The sequence below is a fragment of the Zalophus californianus genome, chromosome 6, assembly GCF_009762305.2.
Source record: "Zalophus californianus isolate mZalCal1 chromosome 6, mZalCal1.pri.v2, whole genome shotgun sequence".
Taxonomy (NCBI): Eukaryota; Metazoa; Chordata; class Mammalia; order Carnivora; family Otariidae; genus Zalophus; species Zalophus californianus.
In genome coordinates this window covers 112,723,336-112,742,483 of record NC_045600.1, presented here as the reverse complement: position 1 = coordinate 112,742,483, position 19,148 = coordinate 112,723,336, and the positions used below count along the sequence as shown (strand labels likewise).

Below are 19,148 nucleotides of genomic sequence, written 5' to 3'. Positions count from 1 at the left end.
CATGCAGAAAACTTTTAATGAAAGAGGGATAGGGAAAAGAAAAGCAATTTCTAGGTTGATGCCTTTGAAAACCAGTTTGTTGAACAGCCTACACTTGGTTGAGGACTAAGATAAAATGCTTGCAGTTTTTTTTCTAGACACTAATTTCAGCACAGATCCTTTTTCTAGACAGATCCCATAGCTTTCTTGGACCTCTTTTTTGTTAAAGAATGGAGTCCAGTCCAATCCAAAATTCCCAGTTTTACCTCCCTTCCCCTCTCCCTAGCCTGCAAGGGTAGCAGGGGATTGTCCTCACTCTGTCTTCTGGGTTTTTCTCTTGTATATGGGGCAGGAAGGGGGACAAGTGTCACTCATCTGACTTTTCCTATAGTCTACTCTTGGTTTTTGCTGCTTCTGGGGCCTCTGCATGGCAGGTATCCAGATCCTGGATCTTGTAAGAACTTGTGTGAGTTCTTTACGGGGCCAGTTCTCAGATATCAGAGATCTACTCTTACTGAACCTCTCTGTTTCCTGTTTAGCTCCAGCCACAGATGCTGGGGTCTGCTCACCCTCTTAGGCAGAGGAAACTTGAACATCATGGCTCTTCACATGGTGGGAGTATAGGCTCCTCTGCCTCCTTATCTCCAGATAGCCTTTTTCCAAGATTGAGAAGCATAGAGCACATCAGTTGGTGTCCTGCATAAACGGATATCCACTGGAAAAAGATATTTTCTTCTTGCCACCCCCAATCTTTGAGTGATTCTCTTGGTGCCTGTTCCACTCAGCTGTAGGGTGGAAGGCTGCATGCAATGCCAAGTATAACTCTTTTCCTATCACCTCTCATCCTGTCTTGTTTTATAGATTGGCAAGGGGTAATGTAGTGATGACTTGGGGATAAGATAGCTTGATGGGTCTCCCTTTTAATAAGCCCTGCAAGGACTGTCTCCCCCCAATTTGTATGGAAAAATTTTTTTTAAGAATTCTGGGGTACTTTTTTAAAGTAAGCCATCATTTGTGACAATAAATGTAAAAATTACAGTAGTATTAAATACAAAGTTTTTAAGTATTCTCACTTAAAGGCAGAGATTTAAGAAACAATCTAGCGATATGTTGCTTAAAGATGATCTACATATAACAAAATAGGACAGAAGTATTAAGACAAAAACAATGAATAAAGTACATATGGTCAAAGTATATAAATAGAACAAGTGGAAATATTAACATTACAGAAAGTGAGGTTCAAATAAAAACATGAAACCAAAAGAGTTCCTTTTTATCATGGTAAGATATATAATCTACAATAAAGACAAAGCTGTCATGATCTTTGAAAACCAGTCTGTAGAGTAGAGTTTCAAAATGAATGAAGCAAAAACTGGAAAAATTAGGAAATATAGCCAGAAGCACAGTTACATGGTGGCAGATTTACATATATTATTTTTAGTCTTTGACAGATGAGATGGAAAATCAACAACATTGTGGAAGATTTGAACATACAATGTGAATAAGATAACACAATCTTGATACTGAAACCTAAATATCAGTCACTGTTAGTTATAAATGTATGTGAACACTTCCTAAGTACAAGTTAAATTAGGAAAAGTTATCCTTCTAAAAAAACATTTATGTATATATTTAAAAATTTTTGAGGTATAATTGACATGATATATTCGTTTCAGGTGTATAGCATAGTGATTTGACAATTGTGTACATAATGCAGTGCTCACCACGATTAAGTATATTCACCATCTGTTACCATACAATGTTATTACAATGGTATTGACTCAATTCCCTATGCTGTACTTTGATCCAAGAATATGGGGTACTTTTTGATGCTTCTCTTTAGTCATCAAATCTGTAGCAGTAGGACAAGTCCCACTCAATATCTTCTTAGGCATTGATTGAAAGGTTAAAGTTTCTTTTTTTTTTTTTTAAGATTTTATTTATTTCTTGCATATGGATGGTATTAAAAAAATCTGCATTGAAGGTTTGTGGATCAAAGAAGACACTAATCATTTCTGATCATAAGTGAAAAATATGGACTTAGTGAACCAGTAGAGCAGGGGTTAGAGAAGTTGGCAGCTTTCCAAGTCCTCAGTTGAAGCTTCATGGAATAACTATTTTGAAGGCTGTGTTTGCCATTTTAGTTATACCCACACTCATTTGCACACACCACTGTATGCTATAGCTAGACCTCATTCTGGGGGTTATCTTCCCCTTTCTTCTCTACTATTTCTGATTGTGCTTTAGTTGTTGTGTAACAGCTGACACATGAGTCCATTTTTGCCCTGCCATCACCCCAGTGCTGTAAGCCTGTCCCAGCTCCACCTAGACTCCTGCCTGTGGACTCTCACCTCTGCCTTCCCACATGGGCCTGGAGCACTCCTGTCCTGCTTGATCACCTCTCCTCCCCACCATCTAGTGCAAAAACTGGCTCTTCTCTGAAGCTTTCCCTGATTCTTTCTGGCACCGACCACTCACTCTGCCCTACAGTACTCAGCACATGCTGTCTGTTGGGGCTTCTTGCCACGTTCCTGTAACCATCCCTTTGGAGGTCTGGTTCCCTCTTAAGGCCAACCTCCTCATTCACTTGTGTCTCACCTTCCCCTCAGTAGGATGTGAGACATACAGTATACATTAGTAAATAGTTGATAGTTGTTGGTTGACTGAATAAACTTTCCTTTAACCCTTTAATTCTTTTTTTTTTTTTAATTATTCATTTGAGACAGATACAAAGAGCAGGAGTAATGGGGAGAGTCAGAGGAAGAGGGAGAAACAGACTCCCTGCTGAGCAGGGAGCCCGTTGCGGGGCTTGATCCCAGGACCTGGAGATCATGACCCAAGCCGAAGGCAGACGCTTAACCATCTGAGCCAGGCGCCCCTAACCCTTTCATTCTTAAAGGGAAGTTATGAATTTCTCTACTCTAACTAGGAGCAAGTTCTTAGCATTGTTTCTGGAGGAAGTTTAAGGAGACTTTCCAGAACTCAGCAAGTGTGAGGTAGATGTGCTGATTCTGAAGTCCTCAGGCCTGAAGTTAGCATATATGCCTGACCATGGAGGTCACATCCCTCTTTCTCCATCTTCTTCCTGTGTCATGGTTTCTTACCTGTATTTGAAGTAGCATTTTCTAGATTGAGTCAGTCTTTTCTGAGGCCAAAGGGTAGGGCTTCTTCTCTTCACTTCATAGAAGTCGGAGAAATCCAGAGGACCAATGGCAGGGGAGGCTTTGGCTGGGAGCTCTGCCAGAAGCTTGCTGATCCATTGTTAATTGATATCGAAAGAAAGCCAGTAATGAAGTGCTCACAAGTTACCTGGACAAAGATGGTCCTAGACACTGCTCCCTCATCCCAGCCAGTGGTCCTAAGAAGGGAGAACATTGCCACCTTGTCTTAGACACAAATTCACCTACTCTGACCTTTGTGTGTTCTTACTTTTTCTGCCCCTGAGCAGGACATTGTCAATACCTCTGGCCGCTTCTTCATCATCAACAAGGAAAACTACACTGAGCTGAGCATCATGAATCTCCAGATCACAGAAGACCCTGGAGAGTATGAATGTAATGCTACCAACTCCATTGGCTCAGCCTCCGTTGTCACCATCCTCAGGGTACGGAGCCACCTGGCCCCACTCTGGCCTTTTTTGGGAATTCTGGCTGAAATCATCATCCTTGTGGTGATCATTGTTGTGTATGAGAAGAGGAAGAGGCCAGATGAAGTTCCTGACGGTAAGAGCATCCCTACAAAATAGCTGTAATGTTGGGGTTGGATCCTTGGGATGGTTTCCAAGCACCCAAAAAGGACTATAGGAATGTTGGGGTTCGATCCCTAAAGGAGAGAAGGAGAAGTCTCATACTGGTTCCTCACTCCCTACTCCTAAGATTAGCCACCTAGAGCTGTAATTAGCTCTGTCCCTCCATTTGGGTATTCTCCAAGCCCCAGTCCCATCTGCCTTTCAGGCCCCGTGTGGGGAATGGGCAGCTGTCAGTCTCTTTGTTCAGCTCTGTCCTCCTTCAATACAGATCATCAGGCAGATTGAGCTTGAGGAGAATCCAAGTCAAGCCTAGAAGCCACCCCAAGATCGCAGGCCACCTGGCCTTTCAGGCAGATTTAAGGTATCTAATTGGTTGTCACATGGTTGCCTGGTGTAGCCCCAGCCCAGTCAGACTGTTCTTGAGAAAAGCCGTTGGAACAGGCCAGCCTTTGGTTCCCTTGGTTGGTGGTCCCTTTGGTAGGTTTTCAAGGTTCTCCGTGAAGCAGGCACCAAGCGTTTGGCTTTTCTGTCTATCTCACGAGAATGGTGGAGTCTGATGCATCCACCACACCCGGTTTTAAGACAGAGACAGCTAAGCAGTAACACCTGGAGCCCATGCCCCAAGGTGACACCCTCAGGCTGGCTTAGGGCCAGAGGTGGGACTAGATAATGGCACCAGGACTGTAGTGAATTATTAAGTGTTGGAAAGAACAGGATCTTACAGATTTTTGGATCTTTAGATTTTGAGGAAAGTCCTAGGAAATCTTTGGGGGTTTTTCGTTGTTGTTGTTGTTGTTGTTGTTGTTGTTTTTGTCATGGATATTCCATTTCTAACCCCAGGATTACAGTCGGGGTGGCTACTGCTGGAGACTTGTACCAGTAGTACGCTCAGCTTCCTGACTAGCTCCCACCCTTCGGCCCTGTAACATCACCATCAAATTCATTGGCCAGCGCGATTACCACCACTTGCCTGTCACTGACTATACGAGAAGGGTATGGGCTTCAGTTCAGTGGAGGCCGGCCTCGGGTGATGGTGAGGATGCCAACTCTGGTACGGCTGTCCTGGGCCTGTGCTCGCTCGTGCACCAAGGTTCTTTGCCCGCCCCACAGAGTTGTCTGTGTCCCTGCAGCTGCCACTCCCTCAGAAGCCGTGCAGCCCTGAAGGTAGCCGGTGGCTTTGGCCTCTCTGGAAGGCCACATTTGAGAGCAATAGCCTCTTCCCCTTCTTTTCCTTTCTTAGCACCTCCAAAATCTCTCTGCCTGCCCTAAGTAGAAGAGTATCACAGTGAGGCTGGTGAAAAGGTTTGTTGTTGAACCTAACAACGCCTGTAGGAAGCCCTGCTGGACTCCCTCCCAGCGTACATTCCTTCCGCAGCGAGCTGGATGGAGGAGTGAGGGGACGTCAGCTGGAAGCCACTGGGCCTGTGGAAATAAATGAGCTAGTTCCCTGCAGCAGAAGTGTGCCCCCAGGATTTTTACATTCCTTTTCCTTGGTCCACTCCTAGGTCCAGCTGCTGTTCTATGAAGTGAACTGTGTTCTTGGGATTTTCACATATGCATAATGCTTTTTCCTGTAGTTTTTTCTCTTTCCTGCTACAGATTAGGATTCCTAAGGCAGAATACTTATATTTAGGCATGAGAATCAAGGGAAGTTGTCTGTATTTCCAGCATTGGCTCTCTAGGAGCAGTTATAAACGCCTCAGTTCTGCAAAGCCTTTTCATCCCCTCAGAGTGTTTTTGCTTTGCTAAACAGCACCTTGCTCAGCCTTCCCTTTGGAAAGGTAGAGAAGCAAAGAGGAAAAGGCAGAGATGGGCTTCAGAACCTGATTTTTTTATTTTAAGACGAGGCTGGCTGCCACTTTCTTGGCAGAGTGACACATTAGCTTAGCGTGTCCCCATCTGAGGTTCCAGTCTTCCTCCTAGGAAGCCACTTTGTTTATTACCAGGTTGCCACCGCCACCCCCCGCATGTGTGTGGAAGACATTCGGGTTAGATTTGAGAAATGGTTAGTATTGGTTTGGACAAGCGCAGGCACCTGCCTGGGGAAGCAACTATTGTTATAAAAAAAAAATAGCTAGAGCTCCATGGCTCTTGAACTCAAGTGGTGGCCAGTTGGGTAGAGGAGACCTGTGTGGTCAGCAAATCTTCTGAATGGCTTTCTGAAGGCAAGGTACCTCTTTTAAGCTAAACTATTATAGACAGTGGATGGATGAATCCTACATGAAAGACATTGGTAAGTGCAAAGTAAAATCTCCTTACTCTGGTGTCTTGGAAGAACTGTAATGCAAGTAGCATTTACTTTTCTGTTGTTGAATTGGGGCGACAGACCTGGGACGCTGGGATTATTGCAGTGTTCGCCTCCTCTCCGCTCCCTTCCTGACAGCCAGCGCGGTCCAGGCTCCATTCTCCATCTCCACATCCCTGCCTTGCTCCAGCATTTCCACCCCAGAGTTTTCTCCTTTGTCTGCCTCCTCCTCTCAAACCCCTCCCTGCTCCTGTGCCCCTTTATTTCTTGTCCTCCTGGAATTAATCATTAAAGAAAAAAAAAAGTTGATTGTTCCTCAGTGAGTTTTCCTTATGCTGTGGCTTTTTTTCTAGCTAGTTTCCCCTCAACTCCTGTGCAGTCCATGTAAGGGCAGCCTCCTCATATGCTTTCTTCCCACATTACCCCTTCCCAAGGCTACATGTAGATAGATGCATGCGCTCCTTTGTGGAATGAAGGAAGAGGTACCTCATATCTTATACAAATTGGAGTTTTAGAGGTGATGAATTACCAGATAACCATCTGTGGCGCTGTTGACGTATTTATGCGATTGTGAAAATGGATTTTTTTTTTCTATACGCCTGACATGCTTTCTCTGCCAAAATAGGTACTTTATTATCAGAGTAGACAGGATTTCTGAGTCACTGAATTTCTTCTTGTATGAAACAATTTCATGTAAAACTCATATTATTCCTATTTGGGCAGTCTGAGCTCTTGGAAACTCAGCCCCTTACCAAAAAAGCACTAAGTGAACAATTTAAAACTATACACATGCACAAATTCGAACTTAGAGAGTTTAGTCTGAGTACATTTCACCAGAAAAGCAAATACTGCTTTAGATTTCTCACATAGAAGATGCTTACAGTTAAGGTTTAGTGACTTTCAGTAGAAAAAAACAAAAGAGCTCTATCTCTTAGGCTACCAGAGTCTACTCATGACATTTTATTATTTTTTTAAGATTTTATTTATTTATTTGACAGAGAGAGCCAGAGAGCACAAGCAGGGGGAGTGGCAGAGGCAGAGGGAGAAGAAGCAGACTCTCTGCTGAGCAGGGAGCCCGATGCGGGGCTTGATCCCAGGACCCTGGCTGGGATCATGACCTGAGCCGAAGGCAGACACTTAACCGACTGAGCCACCCAGGTGCCCTACTCAGGACATTTCATAAACGAAACTCACACTAAGTCCCTTGAAGCCCCTGTTGTGGTTTCTTTGAGGATTGGTGCCCAGTAGTTTGTCTTATAGGTAGATTATCTGCATATCACCTTTTGCCCTCAGTGTTTTCAGTAACAGATGAATCATGGAGTCAAATCAGAGGCTTCATTTTTTTCACTTCACTCACCTCTTGACTACATTCTCTGAAAATGTTAAATGATAATTTTCTAATAAGACTAGGTCCAGCCAGCATCCCCCTAGCCTTCCATCCATCCTACAGCTCACATGCTTGGAGCACACCTGTGTTGGTTCTCTGCAGACTAAACCCAGAGAGGGATTAGTGTGTGTGTGTGTGTATGTGTGTGTGTGCGCGCGCGCGTGTGTGTGCGTGTGCGTGCGCGCGCGCTTCAAGTCTGTCCTCCCCAGTCCTGGAGAGGGATGTGTGTGTGTGTGTGTGTGTGTGTGTGCGCGCGCGCGCGCGCGTGCGCGCACTTCAAGTCTGTCCTCCCCAGTCACCTGGGGAGATGTGGCGTGAGCCTGCCTCTTTGTTGGGGCCTTCAGTTCTACTGGACATTTTAGTGACCTCAAATGAAAACAGGAGGAGCTGATTTAAGAAAAGAAGTGGCAGCATCAGAAAGAGTTTTCTGTTTTCACATTTGGGGACTAATTTTTATAAGCAGTTCAAAGGGATTCCTCCTCAAGTTACTGGTGGAGTAGACAGTTGGGGGTTTGGGGGGGAACCATTTTTAGTGGCTCTGATACATTCAAACTTATTTTTTTATTTTTTTCAAAGATTTTATTTATTTATTTTGACAGAGAGGGAGACAGCGAGAGCAGGAACACAAGCAGGGGCAGTGGGAGAGGGAGAAGCAGGCTTCCCGCTGAGCAGGGAGCCCGACGCGGGGCTCCATCCCAGGACCCTGGGATCATGACCCGAGCCGAAGGCAGACGCTTAACTGACTGAGCCACCCAGGCGCCCTCAAACTCTTTTAAAAAGACTACAAATAAGAGCTATCCTGATATTTGAAAAAATCTGTTGGGAGCATATAAAGCTTTTCAGCTGGCCAGGAATGCTGGAAAAGAAATGTGACTTTTTAAAATGACATGCAAAACACACATGTCATTGTCTCCTAACTCTAGGGGTCATCTGAGTCAGTAACAAGTTACCTTACGGAGAAAATACAGTAGGACCAAATACGAAAGGCAACTGGGTGTGACCGTTAATCTCTCTCTGGTTTAATGCTACTCTGCTGAGATCAGGCAAAATAGAATCAGGTTTAGAAACTCGAAAACCCCATCCTCAGTGAGATGAAGGCGGTGAAAAAGGAGTTTTGACCAGACGGGTCAGCTCTTGGTCACGTTGGCTGGAAAGCCGTCTTTCTGGAGGTGCTCCCCTCTCAGGTAACGCCTTATTTACTGGGCATCGCAGAGCACCCTCCCAGCTGATGAGGCCACGGGGTCTAGCGGAGCGAGGGCCATAGCACATCCACCCGCAACTTCACTCTCCTAAGATGGATTCCAGAAGCATCTCGTTTCCCTTCTCCCCAGTCGTCGTCCTCCCATCTAGCCAGGGGCTGGAATACCCAGGCAAGGGGAGAGCCATTGTTTCAGCCGCTGGCTTGTGGCCTGAGGGTTTGGGGGTATGTTGATATTTGTCGGTTACTATGACTTCTTTTTTTTCCCCCCTCAATTGCATCAAACCCTTAAAACATGGTGGTAAGTGAGCGATATGCATGCTTTTGGAGTTTGTTTAATCTCCGCTTCAGTCTATACGATGCACAGTTCATAATGTTAACACTTTTCTTCAAGTTTACTTCATTCACTTTCACAACTAATTTGGATTTCAGTTTGCTGTTTAATCCTCATTTACTTTTTGATTTTTGTACCTTTTTTTTTTTTTCCTGTACTGTTCTTTCCCTCTCTCCCGATTTCCCTGTTAGGGTCAGGTTGTTGGGTTTTTTTGTTTGTTTGTTTTTTGTTTGTTTTTTTCTTTTTTTCTTTTCCCCGGTCTTACCTGTAAAGGGAGAGTGGTGCTGCAGATAGAGAGTCAGTCCAGACAGTAGGAGACACGAGGCTCTTTTCTGGATTCCTTGTAAATGTGTGAGTGGATCTGGGGAGAGAGATGAAGGGAGATCTAGATGCACCTGCTCCCACTCGCAGGCATGGCAACTGCACCAGGGCCGCTGTTGCTCAAACCCCTACATGCAGCCCTTTGCACCTTACCGGCTTGTTAGGCTGGGAGATGACGCCACCAGGCAGACAGCAGGGCCTACCCCTCCGCCACCAAAAGAAAGAGAAGCTTGCGTGTAAAGTGCTTGGGTCGGTGCGGACAGTGTCCTGCTTTGAGGAGATTAGCTTGGCTGTCGCGATTCCTCTCCCCTGCTTTTTCTTTTCATGTTGGGAGTAGATTGGTGATATTCTTGTTGGTTATCTTGCTTTAGAATTTTCTGTTTTCCGGTGCACAGCCAGAGCACTGAAACTATTCTAAGTTTGCTCCTGGGTCTTTTCCTTGAAGTCCCTGAAGTGCTTAGTTCCTAGCATGTAGCTGAGCTGGCTTGGCCTGGATGCGGAGAGCCTAGGGTGTTGTGGTGAGAGTAGACATAGGCTGGGCTTGTGTGTCTCAGTCTGGATGTGTCTCGTATATCTCCACTGCGTCCCCGGCACACAAATGTCTCGGGTGTCCTTGAGTCTCAGTTGTTCTCTGTACCTGTTCGACAGTGTACTGTTGTTAGTAGTAGAATCCTGTGGACACTGGTGTGTCGCTAGCCTGTTGTTTTGGCTGACAAGTCATTGGTTTGTGGTTAGTTTTTGTTTTTGTTTTTATTTTTCAATCTTTTTTTGCTCCAGTCACTGTGTGTGCTGGCGGTGGCTTTGCCTCTCCGTTGCCTCGAAGGAATAGGTGGAGCAATGTCTCCCTGTGACAGACATTACTCCTGACGCGTGCTCCTGCAGACGCCTACACTGAGACTGTGACCTCCATAACTGCTTCATGTGCACCAAGCCCCCTTGTGGAATCCTGCTGAGAGGTTTTCTAGAAGCCTTTGGTGAAACCAAACTGTTCTGAATCATTTAGTCTACCTGACTTACGTAAAATAGAAAAAAAAACTAAGAGCACTTACTTGTTCCCTCCCCTTTGTGGGCCTCTTTTAAAAAAATATCCCATGTACCTACACCCTTGCCTAAAGGGGACCAAGTTGCCCTTAGTCCAAACAGGAAAGAAAAACTTACAAATCAGAATTGTAAAATACCAATTTAAGAAGGCTTCTAAACTCGGATAATGTAAGCTTTTTGGTTTAAAAAAAAAAAAAAAATCTCATGGCTCATCTGGATTTGGGTGCTGGTTTTGGCCAGGGCTCAAGAGTTGAGCCTGTCTTTCTGTCTGAGGTCTTTTCTAGAGGGATGTCACCACTATTCAGCTCTCCCTGGTGTGTCACGGAACATCTTTTGGCATGCATACACTTGTTGCTGGCGTAGCCCAGCGGGGCTGACCCAGTATTAGGTTGAACTATTGTGGCTTCCTCTTCCTCAATCTCTTCTCCAGACTAAAGACTCTGCTAAAGATTACAAAAGAGCAAGAACAGTGTCCTTTGGGGAAGTGAGGATGTGTGGCTAAATGTATAGAACATACACATCCATCTACATTGTAGGACTGAGCCAAAACTGTGCATGCATTCACCACAAGAAAACAAACAGCAGGATTTTACAACTGAGATGTTGGTTTGTCTTCTCATCTATTTAAGAGTGAACCACTGGAACTTGGGGACAAGATGAGTATAACGATATTGCAGCCTATCTGTCCGCTCCAGTTGCAGTTTTTCATGACAAGCATTCAAAGTGTTAACTAAAACCATTGAAACAACATACCTGCCATTAAAAACTTGAATCTAGAAGTAATAACTCCATGAGTGTTTTTGCACCTCCAGATGGAATGGCCTTGAATAAATGCTATGAATAGCCATGTTTGCCACTTGCCGTTTGCTGTTCTATTCATTCTTATGTAGAGTCTCACGATTTTCTCCTTTCTTCTCCTCTCAATGGATTATTAAAAAACTGAACACCTTATAGACGATGAACCAGCTGGGCCAATGTAAGTACTTTATTGGACATTGATTCAGTAGTTTCTGTTGTATTTTGTATTTGCAGTTTAATCGAATGGAGTAGCAAAGGTCGTGGGGAGCCAGTGAGTGGAAATGAGTGTCGTAGCGTAGACCTCCCTAGCCGCACGGTCGTGGAGCTGACTGACAGCCATTTGATTCCCAGGACAGGCAGTGCAGTTTTGTTTTTAGTAACAATATCAAGTGGAATGCCATGCAAGAGACTGCTTAAAGTTTTGCACATCCTAGATGCTTAAATTGATCATGCGGGGGAAATCACCTGTATATCAGAGACTTCCAGTTTTGTTCATTTCAAGCTGTACTATAGCATGGAGAACCTGCCTGGCTCCGTCAGCAGTTGCATGTATCCAAGAGAGATGGTCCTGTGAGTTCTGAATCTATCCCAGATAAGCAGAACCTCCTAGAGTTGGGGACTAAGGAGTGAGAGACAGGCAGCCAGTGCCCAAATCGGTTAAATGCCCATATGCGATCATCTTTTATCATTTGAGAAGAGACCGTGGTGTTCAGTAGAGAAGAAACTACTGTTTTTACCTTTACAAGTAATTACAGTCTATATATCAGAGGGAAAGGTACCTGTATATTGTCTGTCTTGGGAGTCAAAAGGATTAAGCGAAGCTCTGTAGGCACTTTATAGAAAGAATATTTTTACACACCAATGTGCAGTAAAATTTATTACACCAGGGATGGTAGTAAGTGAAAGAATCCCTGTATTTCCATGTGTTAAATTTCAGGAGTTGCTAGTGACTTTGAGTTTAACCTTTATAATGCCATTTTTCCTCCAAAGGAAAACCAACTCTACCAACAATCACAAAGATAAAAACTTGCGCCAGAGAAACACAAATTAAATACTGCTTATAATGTAAGTATGGCCTTCTTTAGAAATTTTAAAAATTATATTCAAATGAATGTGCCTCTATTGACCTTGTTACAGATTCTTCAGTAGTTGGCGTCCTGTTGTGGGATCTTGTAGTTCATTTCAGAGCAGATGCTACTGATGGACCAAGTTCGGTCTCTGTCCTCCATCTAGTGCAGTAGCTGGAAAGGAACGTTTTCAGCTATGTTGTTCCACATATTTTTATAAATGCCATTTCAGAATATGTATGGAGTTTTAAAAAGAAAGACCTTGCACCACTATTTAACCATACCTTTTAAAAAAGAGGTAAAAATTGTCACCTTAGGTGGATTATTCCCAGAGGCCAGTTAATTCCACTTTGCTTGTGAGGGCAAGGCAAGAATGGTGGCCGGGCACAGCCGGGCCGGAGTGCCTTCCACGTAGGCACATGGAGATCAGAATTTCACACCACATCCCTGAGCATGCTTTCTGAACCAAAGCTTTGTTTGATGTGGCACTTGGGTGTAGTCTTAAGTGACAGTGCATATTCCCTTTTAATCTCCACATACTCTTTCTTTACAGATCTTTAGGTTCCTGAAACTGGTGGCAACATGACCTGCTAAATTTTCTGCTTGGACCTCTTTGGTTCTCTCCCCTTTCAAGTGAGCGGCACCACAATGACTGTCTAAAGCATGCCTTATTTAGCCTTTCCTGTAAGGGTGACCTAGTCAGGTACATTTTAAACAATGCTTCAGTGTAGAAGGTGTAAACTATTTTGGGCTTGATGTGCTGTGAATGTTGCTTTTTGCCCCCCTTTGTTAAAATATTTAAGTAGAAGTGAAAAGGTCCTCTGAGGATCGGATCGTGCATGCGCCATTTTCTACTTAATGCAGCTGTTAAATTGGCACAGCTCTCAGGTGCACTGCTGCCGTCTAGTGATGACATTTTTGTAAAGAACAGCAAAACCTGCAGATATATACAGTATATAAATATATATATATATATATTTATATTTTTGGGGGTGGGAGAAATCCAAAATAAAATAAATGCTTGTTTCATTTTTTAGCTGCCGATATTCATTCATTATTGTATGTTGTCAGATGAGGAAATCGTGCAGTTCTGGTACATAAAGATGAATAATATAAACTGAAATCTATAGTTCTAAGGGCTTAACCTACGACTTTGGTAAGAAGCTGGAACACTCCACTGAATGGATATATTGAATTGCAGTATATATGTACGATTGCTTTTTAAGTGATTCTCTTTTGTTAAATCATGTAAATTCTTAAATCCTTTTGCACTGATGTGTTGAACCTTATTGTACATTCATTGAAGGCAAACTTTTATAATTTACCTTTTGTTTTCAATGACCTTGAAATGTTCTCGCATGGTATTCTATGCAACTCGTTCTCCTCCAGGGTTGACACTGTATTTTTCACATTGATTTACGGCTGAGTGTAGATTTTCTCGCCCGGCAGGGTTCTCCTGCGGTATGTAACCATAGATGCATGTACTGGTGTTTTGTGTAAGTGTTGAAGTGCAATGATGTATAAAAAAGTGGATTCACCTGTTTTTAAAAATAAAACATTGATAAAAGGTGTCTGGAATAATACTCTTTATTCTTGTATCTAATCTTAAGAGGAAGCACATTTTCAAGTGCTTTCAACTTCCTTCGTTCTGTATGTACGTGGAGTGTTAATTTCTCAACCCTGTCAGCTTTTTGAGTTCCTTTTCCACCTCTTCCACAAACGCGGGGAAATTCTGATCCATGAGGCACAAGCGCAGAAAGGGGCCTAACTCTTCCGTGTCCCACGCAGATTGTTCACGGACTGGGGGCCGCTCCTCTGACACCAGGAGAGACTGTGGGGATTTCAGAAGAGTAGTTTGTTAGAGATATATAGCCAAAAGCAACAGCCTGAATAGAACACAGAAAAACTTTGCTTTAAGGAAATATTAGGGATACACCAAAAATTAGTGCTTATTATAAGCTTTACAGGGTTCCTTTAGATGTTTCTAAATATACGTAGGAAGTGAGATCAACTTGTAGCCCTAGGTATTTCAGATGTATTAATGAAATGTTTTACAAAGTTAAGATCCTGCTTTAATGAAGAATACTGTGCTAACATTTTGTGGATTGATAGAGTTGTCAATGAATGAAATGCACTAGCTTTGTTCATCTTTCCCACCTCATAGATGGATGGGTGTGAACAGTTCACCATGTGGAAAGTGGGTTTTGAATGTAATAAAGAGAAGTCACAAACTGACCGATCAAAGGACATAATTAACTCATGTCTCCTTCCAGTCCTATTCATGAAGTTTGACAGGGAGAGAAGCATGGTAATTATCACAACAATCGAGAGACAGACATTTCCATACCCCCCCACGTGCCCCCCCCCCCCCCGGAAAATTTCTTCACACTACCTCCACTCTTGTTGTCAAACACTTAACCCCTGGCAACCACTCATCTGTTCTCCATACCTTATAGCTTTGCCTTTTCCAGAATGTCATAAATGAGGTCACATAGTGTCGAGCAAGTTTTTCAATTGCCATCTGTATGTCTTCTTTGGTAACTTGCAGTGTTTTAAAACCAGTTGAATAAGTTGCTAATATTTAGATATTAGAGTTCAAATCAAAGTCTGACAGTGCTTGGCAATCTGGAAGATACGGTGACACCGGATCCACAGTCTCAGGTGATACTGTGGGCTCTGGCTCAGCAGTGTTCCCTCTCTCTACGTTTGCCGCTTTGACGCCTCACGCTCCTCCTCCTAGGTAGGCGGTTTTATGCCCTTTCTATGGATGGCATGATTTGGTGTGTGTGTGTGTGTCTACAATTGCTATTTCTCTAGAAACTATCTGTTATAGACATTTACTTTTCTAAATTCAAACCAGCTTCTCAGACTCTACTTAGAAAGAACATGAAAGTAACATGGAGCCCTGCTCTCCAGTGAGAGAGACTGTGTGTGTGTGTGTGTGTGTGTGTGTGTGTGTGTGTGTGTGTGTGTGTGTGTGTGTGTGTGTGTGTGTGTGTGTGGTTTTTTTTTTTTTTTTTAAGATTTATTTGACAGAGACCTAGCGAGAGCAGGAACACAAGCAGGGGAAGTGGGAGAGGGAGAAGCAGGCTTCCTGCCAAGCAGAGAGCCCGATGCGGGGCTCGATCCCAGGACCCTGGGATCATGACCTGAGCCAAAGGCAGACACTTAACAACTGAGCCACCCAGGCACCCTGAGAGCCACTGCGTTTATACCACACTTAAAACCACTTAGTATCCTATTAGTGAACATTTATGTTGTTTCCAATCTTGTTTCTGTGATCATCACTATGAAGAGCATCCTTATATATGCATGTTTGTGTAGTTGAAATGGAATTATAGGTAATAAAATAGAACTCTAAATTTGATCTATATTGCTAAATTGATTTCCAAAATGTTTTACCCACTTACATTCATGGAATGACTTGTCTAGAAGTTTAGAGCAAACGAGTAACATATCTGAGCTGCCAGCCTGGTGCTTTTTCTTGTTTTTACATGGTTCCATACTATGTAAATAAGTTAGGCTAAGATACACTTTTTATAGCAACTGACATTTCCTGAAGAAGGATATCACACCCTGCCTTGTTTCCATGTTTTCTGTGGCTCTCCTGTCCTCAGCCACTCATTCTATTAACCTCTAGCCACAATGCAAATATGAGGCTACACTGGGGAACTATAGAGTTTGATCTGCTGCTGGACAAACAGGTTTTTAGGGTTTTTTTGGGGGGGGGTTGGTCGTGCTTACTTGTGTTATTAAAAGAAATAGACATGAATTCTTAGTCTTCTTAGCTCTTAAGTTTTTTTTTTTTTTTTTAAAGATTTTATTTATTTGAGAGAGAGCACAAGTAGGCAGAATGGCAGGGAGAGGGAGAAGCAGGGAGCCAGACGTGGGGCTCGATCCCAGAACCCCAGGATCATGACCTGAGCCGAAGGCAGCCACCCAACCGACTGAGCCACCCAGGCACCCCAGCTCTTAAGTTTTTAGTTCTATGACCGTTTATTTTGAGTTAGTGGTAAGCCAGATGGAGAACACACCAATGTTTTCTGTTTTATACCACTGTTAGCACAGTTCAATAAATACATTAAAAAGAAAATTCAGGGGCGCCTGGGTGGCTCAGTCAGTTAAGTGTCCGACTCTTGGTTTTGGCTCAGGTCATGATCCCAGGGTCATGGGATACAGCCCGATGTTGGGCTCTGCGCTTAGCATGGAGTCTGCTTGAGACTCTCTCCCCCCCGGCTCGTACGTGCTCTCTCCAAAGAAAATTCATCCTTGAATATTGATGATTTCCATGCAGAATTGTATAGAAGGCACAAGCTGTTGTCGGGCGCAGCAGGGAAACGCAGTGAGAAGGCAGGCCTCAAGGAGCTCTCAGCAGAGCAGGCATCAAGAAACCCTGAGTTTGAATGAAGAGGTTTTGTGGGATTCTTTGGTAACAGCAAACTGCAAGGGGAGAGAGGAATGTCTGAAAGCAAGTCTGTGCGAACAAAGCTGAATCCTCCTGGGTTCCCACACATCCTTAGCTGAGATCTTAGCACCGGAAGATCTTGCCCCTACAGAAACCATCATTGATCTGATTCCAAATTCCTACTGATGTTTGTCTTAGAATAGTTCTCAAATTTCATGTCCAAAATTAAATGGAAATTCTTCCCTCTATTCCTCTTTTCTGGGCAAGTGGTAATTAAATCCTTGATCTCACACACTGAACCGCTACAGCCACAGGCCCGCCCCGCCCGCCCCACTCCACCTTCCTCCAGAGGCCGCTCTTCCGCAGGCGCCACCTCTGGGCAGAGGCCAACGGCCCGCCTGCCTTCACCAGCTTCTGCACCAGCACTTCAGCTTACTCTTCCCCAACAAGGGGTGACCACAGGGATGCAGATTCCTCAGGATCACTGTTTTCATGGCCAAGGAAAACAACAGGGAAACAGGCTCTACCTGAGCTAGCCAACTCACTGAGGTCCTTCCTCCGGAAGCGCTCGTGTTGGCCGGTCCACACAGCTGCGGCTTCTCCGGGTTCTGGGGTGGCTGCAAGGAGACGGCTGCAGTTAGGGGATGAGCCGAACGTAAACATAAACGCCACTGGCTGTCAGAGGAGTGGCAACACGTGCTTGTGTGAAAAGAAAGTGCCAGTATCAGTAAAGGGCGTGAAGTCCTCGTCGGTGGAGTCTGTCCTGGCTTAAGCTGGGCGGGAGAGGACAGACAGTTTGCGTCAGAGGCTCCCCGCCCTGTGTCTGGTTATCTGTCCCTCCGTGTCTGCCAGGCGCTCTGGCGGGGCTGCAGTGCGGCTGGCTGGCCGGCACCACGGCGCGGCCGCGAGCTGGTGCTGCAGGGCAGCGGACACCTCCCAGCTCCGGCTAGTGGACTGGTCCTTTCTGAGAGTTATGACTCAAGTAAGACATCATCGTTGCAGAAAAGCAAAGCGGGGGGCAGGGGAATCCTATAATTTCAAGATAACCATATGCTTTTAATAAAACTTAAAAAAAATCTGTTTAGATATTCTGAGGGAGTGAGTTCTGTGAGTAAAATACCAAGATATCTTCATTCAACAATGTTTGTGCCTACTAGACACATCTCACCGGGGTGAGAAAGGGAAAGGGCCAGAGAGAACAAGGCAGAGAACCCACAGCCCAGGGGCTCCTGGGTGGCTCAGTCGTTAAGCGTCTGCTTTCGGCTCGGGTCATGGTCCCAGGGTCCTGGGATCGAGCCCCACATCTGGTTTCCTGCTCGGCGGGAAGCCTGCTTCTCCCTCTCCCACTCCCCCTGCTGTGTTCCCTCTCTCGATGTGTCTCTGTCAAATAAAATCTTCAAAAAAAAAAGAACCTGCAGCCCAGTGAGACCCTAACAAGTAAAACAATGATTATAATGCAACCTAAGAGGTGCTGGAATGAAGGCAGGTGTAAGACTTCAGGCTCTTGGTGGAGGGGGTGAGTCATAGGGGGGCTATATGCTGGGCAGGAAGTACATCTGCTCCAGAATCCATGCTATTTCAAAAGAATCTACAATGTGAAGGGGTTGTCTTGGGTAGAACACGGGATGTGTTCCAAGCAAATAAAATCCGCACAATGTAGCAGGAGGCCTGGAGGCCCGAAAGGCTCAGAAGCCTGCTTCTACCTAAAAGCACTATTTCCAAAGCCCCACCCCCTCCTTCCTAGGCACAGTCTGCAGGTCTGCTGAGGCTTAGGCCACCAGCATGTTCTGGCTGCCAGAAGTCAGAGGGTGCCATCTTTTGTCTCATCCTATGTGGAAGCTATCACTAGTCAGTAGGTACTCAGAGAAAAGTACATCTGGAAGCATCAAAAACAAAAGGCAGGGTGACAGAGAGGAAGGGAGGAAGGCACAAAGAGAAAAGAAAACTAGTCAAGAATACTAAAAATGAGCAAAAACGTTAAGGGACTCCAATGAACCCAGAAGTCCCTAGGCAAGCCCCCTTTCTCTGTTCAGTTTCCACACCTGTGAAAATAAGACTCTCATGCCTGGCATCTCTTCTGGTTCCGATATGTGATGCTTTGCTAGGATATGTACAGCCCACACCGTGTTCCTCAGACAACTGGGACAGACATCAACCAAACGTGGTGTAGCGTAAACACTGAACAGTAGCCAACTGTGAGGGAAGTGCCTGGGGCCAGTAGGGTGGTTCGGGCTTAGACCGTCCTCCACTCAGGTGTGTAGGCTTAGAAGGTTCTGTGCACACAGTAACTGGCTGCTTTCTTCTTCTGGACTTCTTCACCTGGGAACTACCATTCTCTTTCCTGTGCCCCTCTCTTCGGGGTGGACTGGGTGGCCTTAGAAGCCCTCAAGTTGAGAAACACTTGGTTAGGCCACAATTAGCAAAATTACAAGGCTGAGGGAAAGTAAAAACAAAATGCTCTGGGAAATGACTCAAGAACTTGAAGTAGAAAGACATGGAATTATCTCGAACTGCAAAGAAGAGAACTATTTCAGACCAAAAAAAAAAAAAAATACATATATATACATACATATATATATATAGGTATTAGGGAGATGACACACCTGAATACAGGAGAGCAGCAAG

At 44.5% G+C, this 19,148-nt stretch overlaps 2 protein-coding genes across 5 annotated transcripts in view; one reads left to right on the top strand and one right to left on the bottom strand.

The window, feature by feature from the left end:
• The window catches only part of NPTN (neuroplastin), a 71,784-nt gene extending 58,085 nt beyond the window's left edge, over window positions 1-13,699 (top strand). Inside the window, exons 6-9 of one of the 2 annotated variants that reach the window (XM_027570986.2) lie at window positions 3,428-3,701; window positions 11,220-11,229; window positions 12,042-12,116; window positions 12,672-13,699. In XM_027570986.2, the coding sequence (XP_027426787.1) occupies window positions 3,428-3,701; window positions 11,220-11,229; window positions 12,042-12,102 (345 nt within the window). In that variant the 3' untranslated portion in view covers window positions 12,103-12,116; window positions 12,672-13,699. Of the gene's footprint in view, window positions 1-3,427; window positions 3,702-11,207; window positions 11,230-12,041; window positions 12,117-12,671 lie in introns of both variants that reach the window. The other variant, XM_027570985.2, reaches the window with a different exon arrangement.
• Window positions 13,696-19,148, bottom strand: part of REC114 (REC114 meiotic recombination protein) — a 114,101-nt gene continuing 108,648 nt past the window's right edge. Inside the window, exons 5-6 of one of the 3 annotated variants that reach the window (XM_027570988.2) lie at window positions 17,069-17,140; window positions 13,696-13,949 (exon numbers count right to left, since the gene is read on the bottom strand). In XM_027570988.2, coding sequence (XP_027426789.1) covers window positions 13,785-13,949; window positions 17,069-17,140 — 237 coding nt within the window. In that variant the 3' untranslated portion in view covers window positions 13,696-13,784. Of the gene's footprint in view, window positions 13,950-17,050; window positions 17,141-19,148 lie in introns of all 3 variants that reach the window. The other 2 variants (XM_027570987.2, XM_027570989.2) reach the window with 2 other exon arrangements.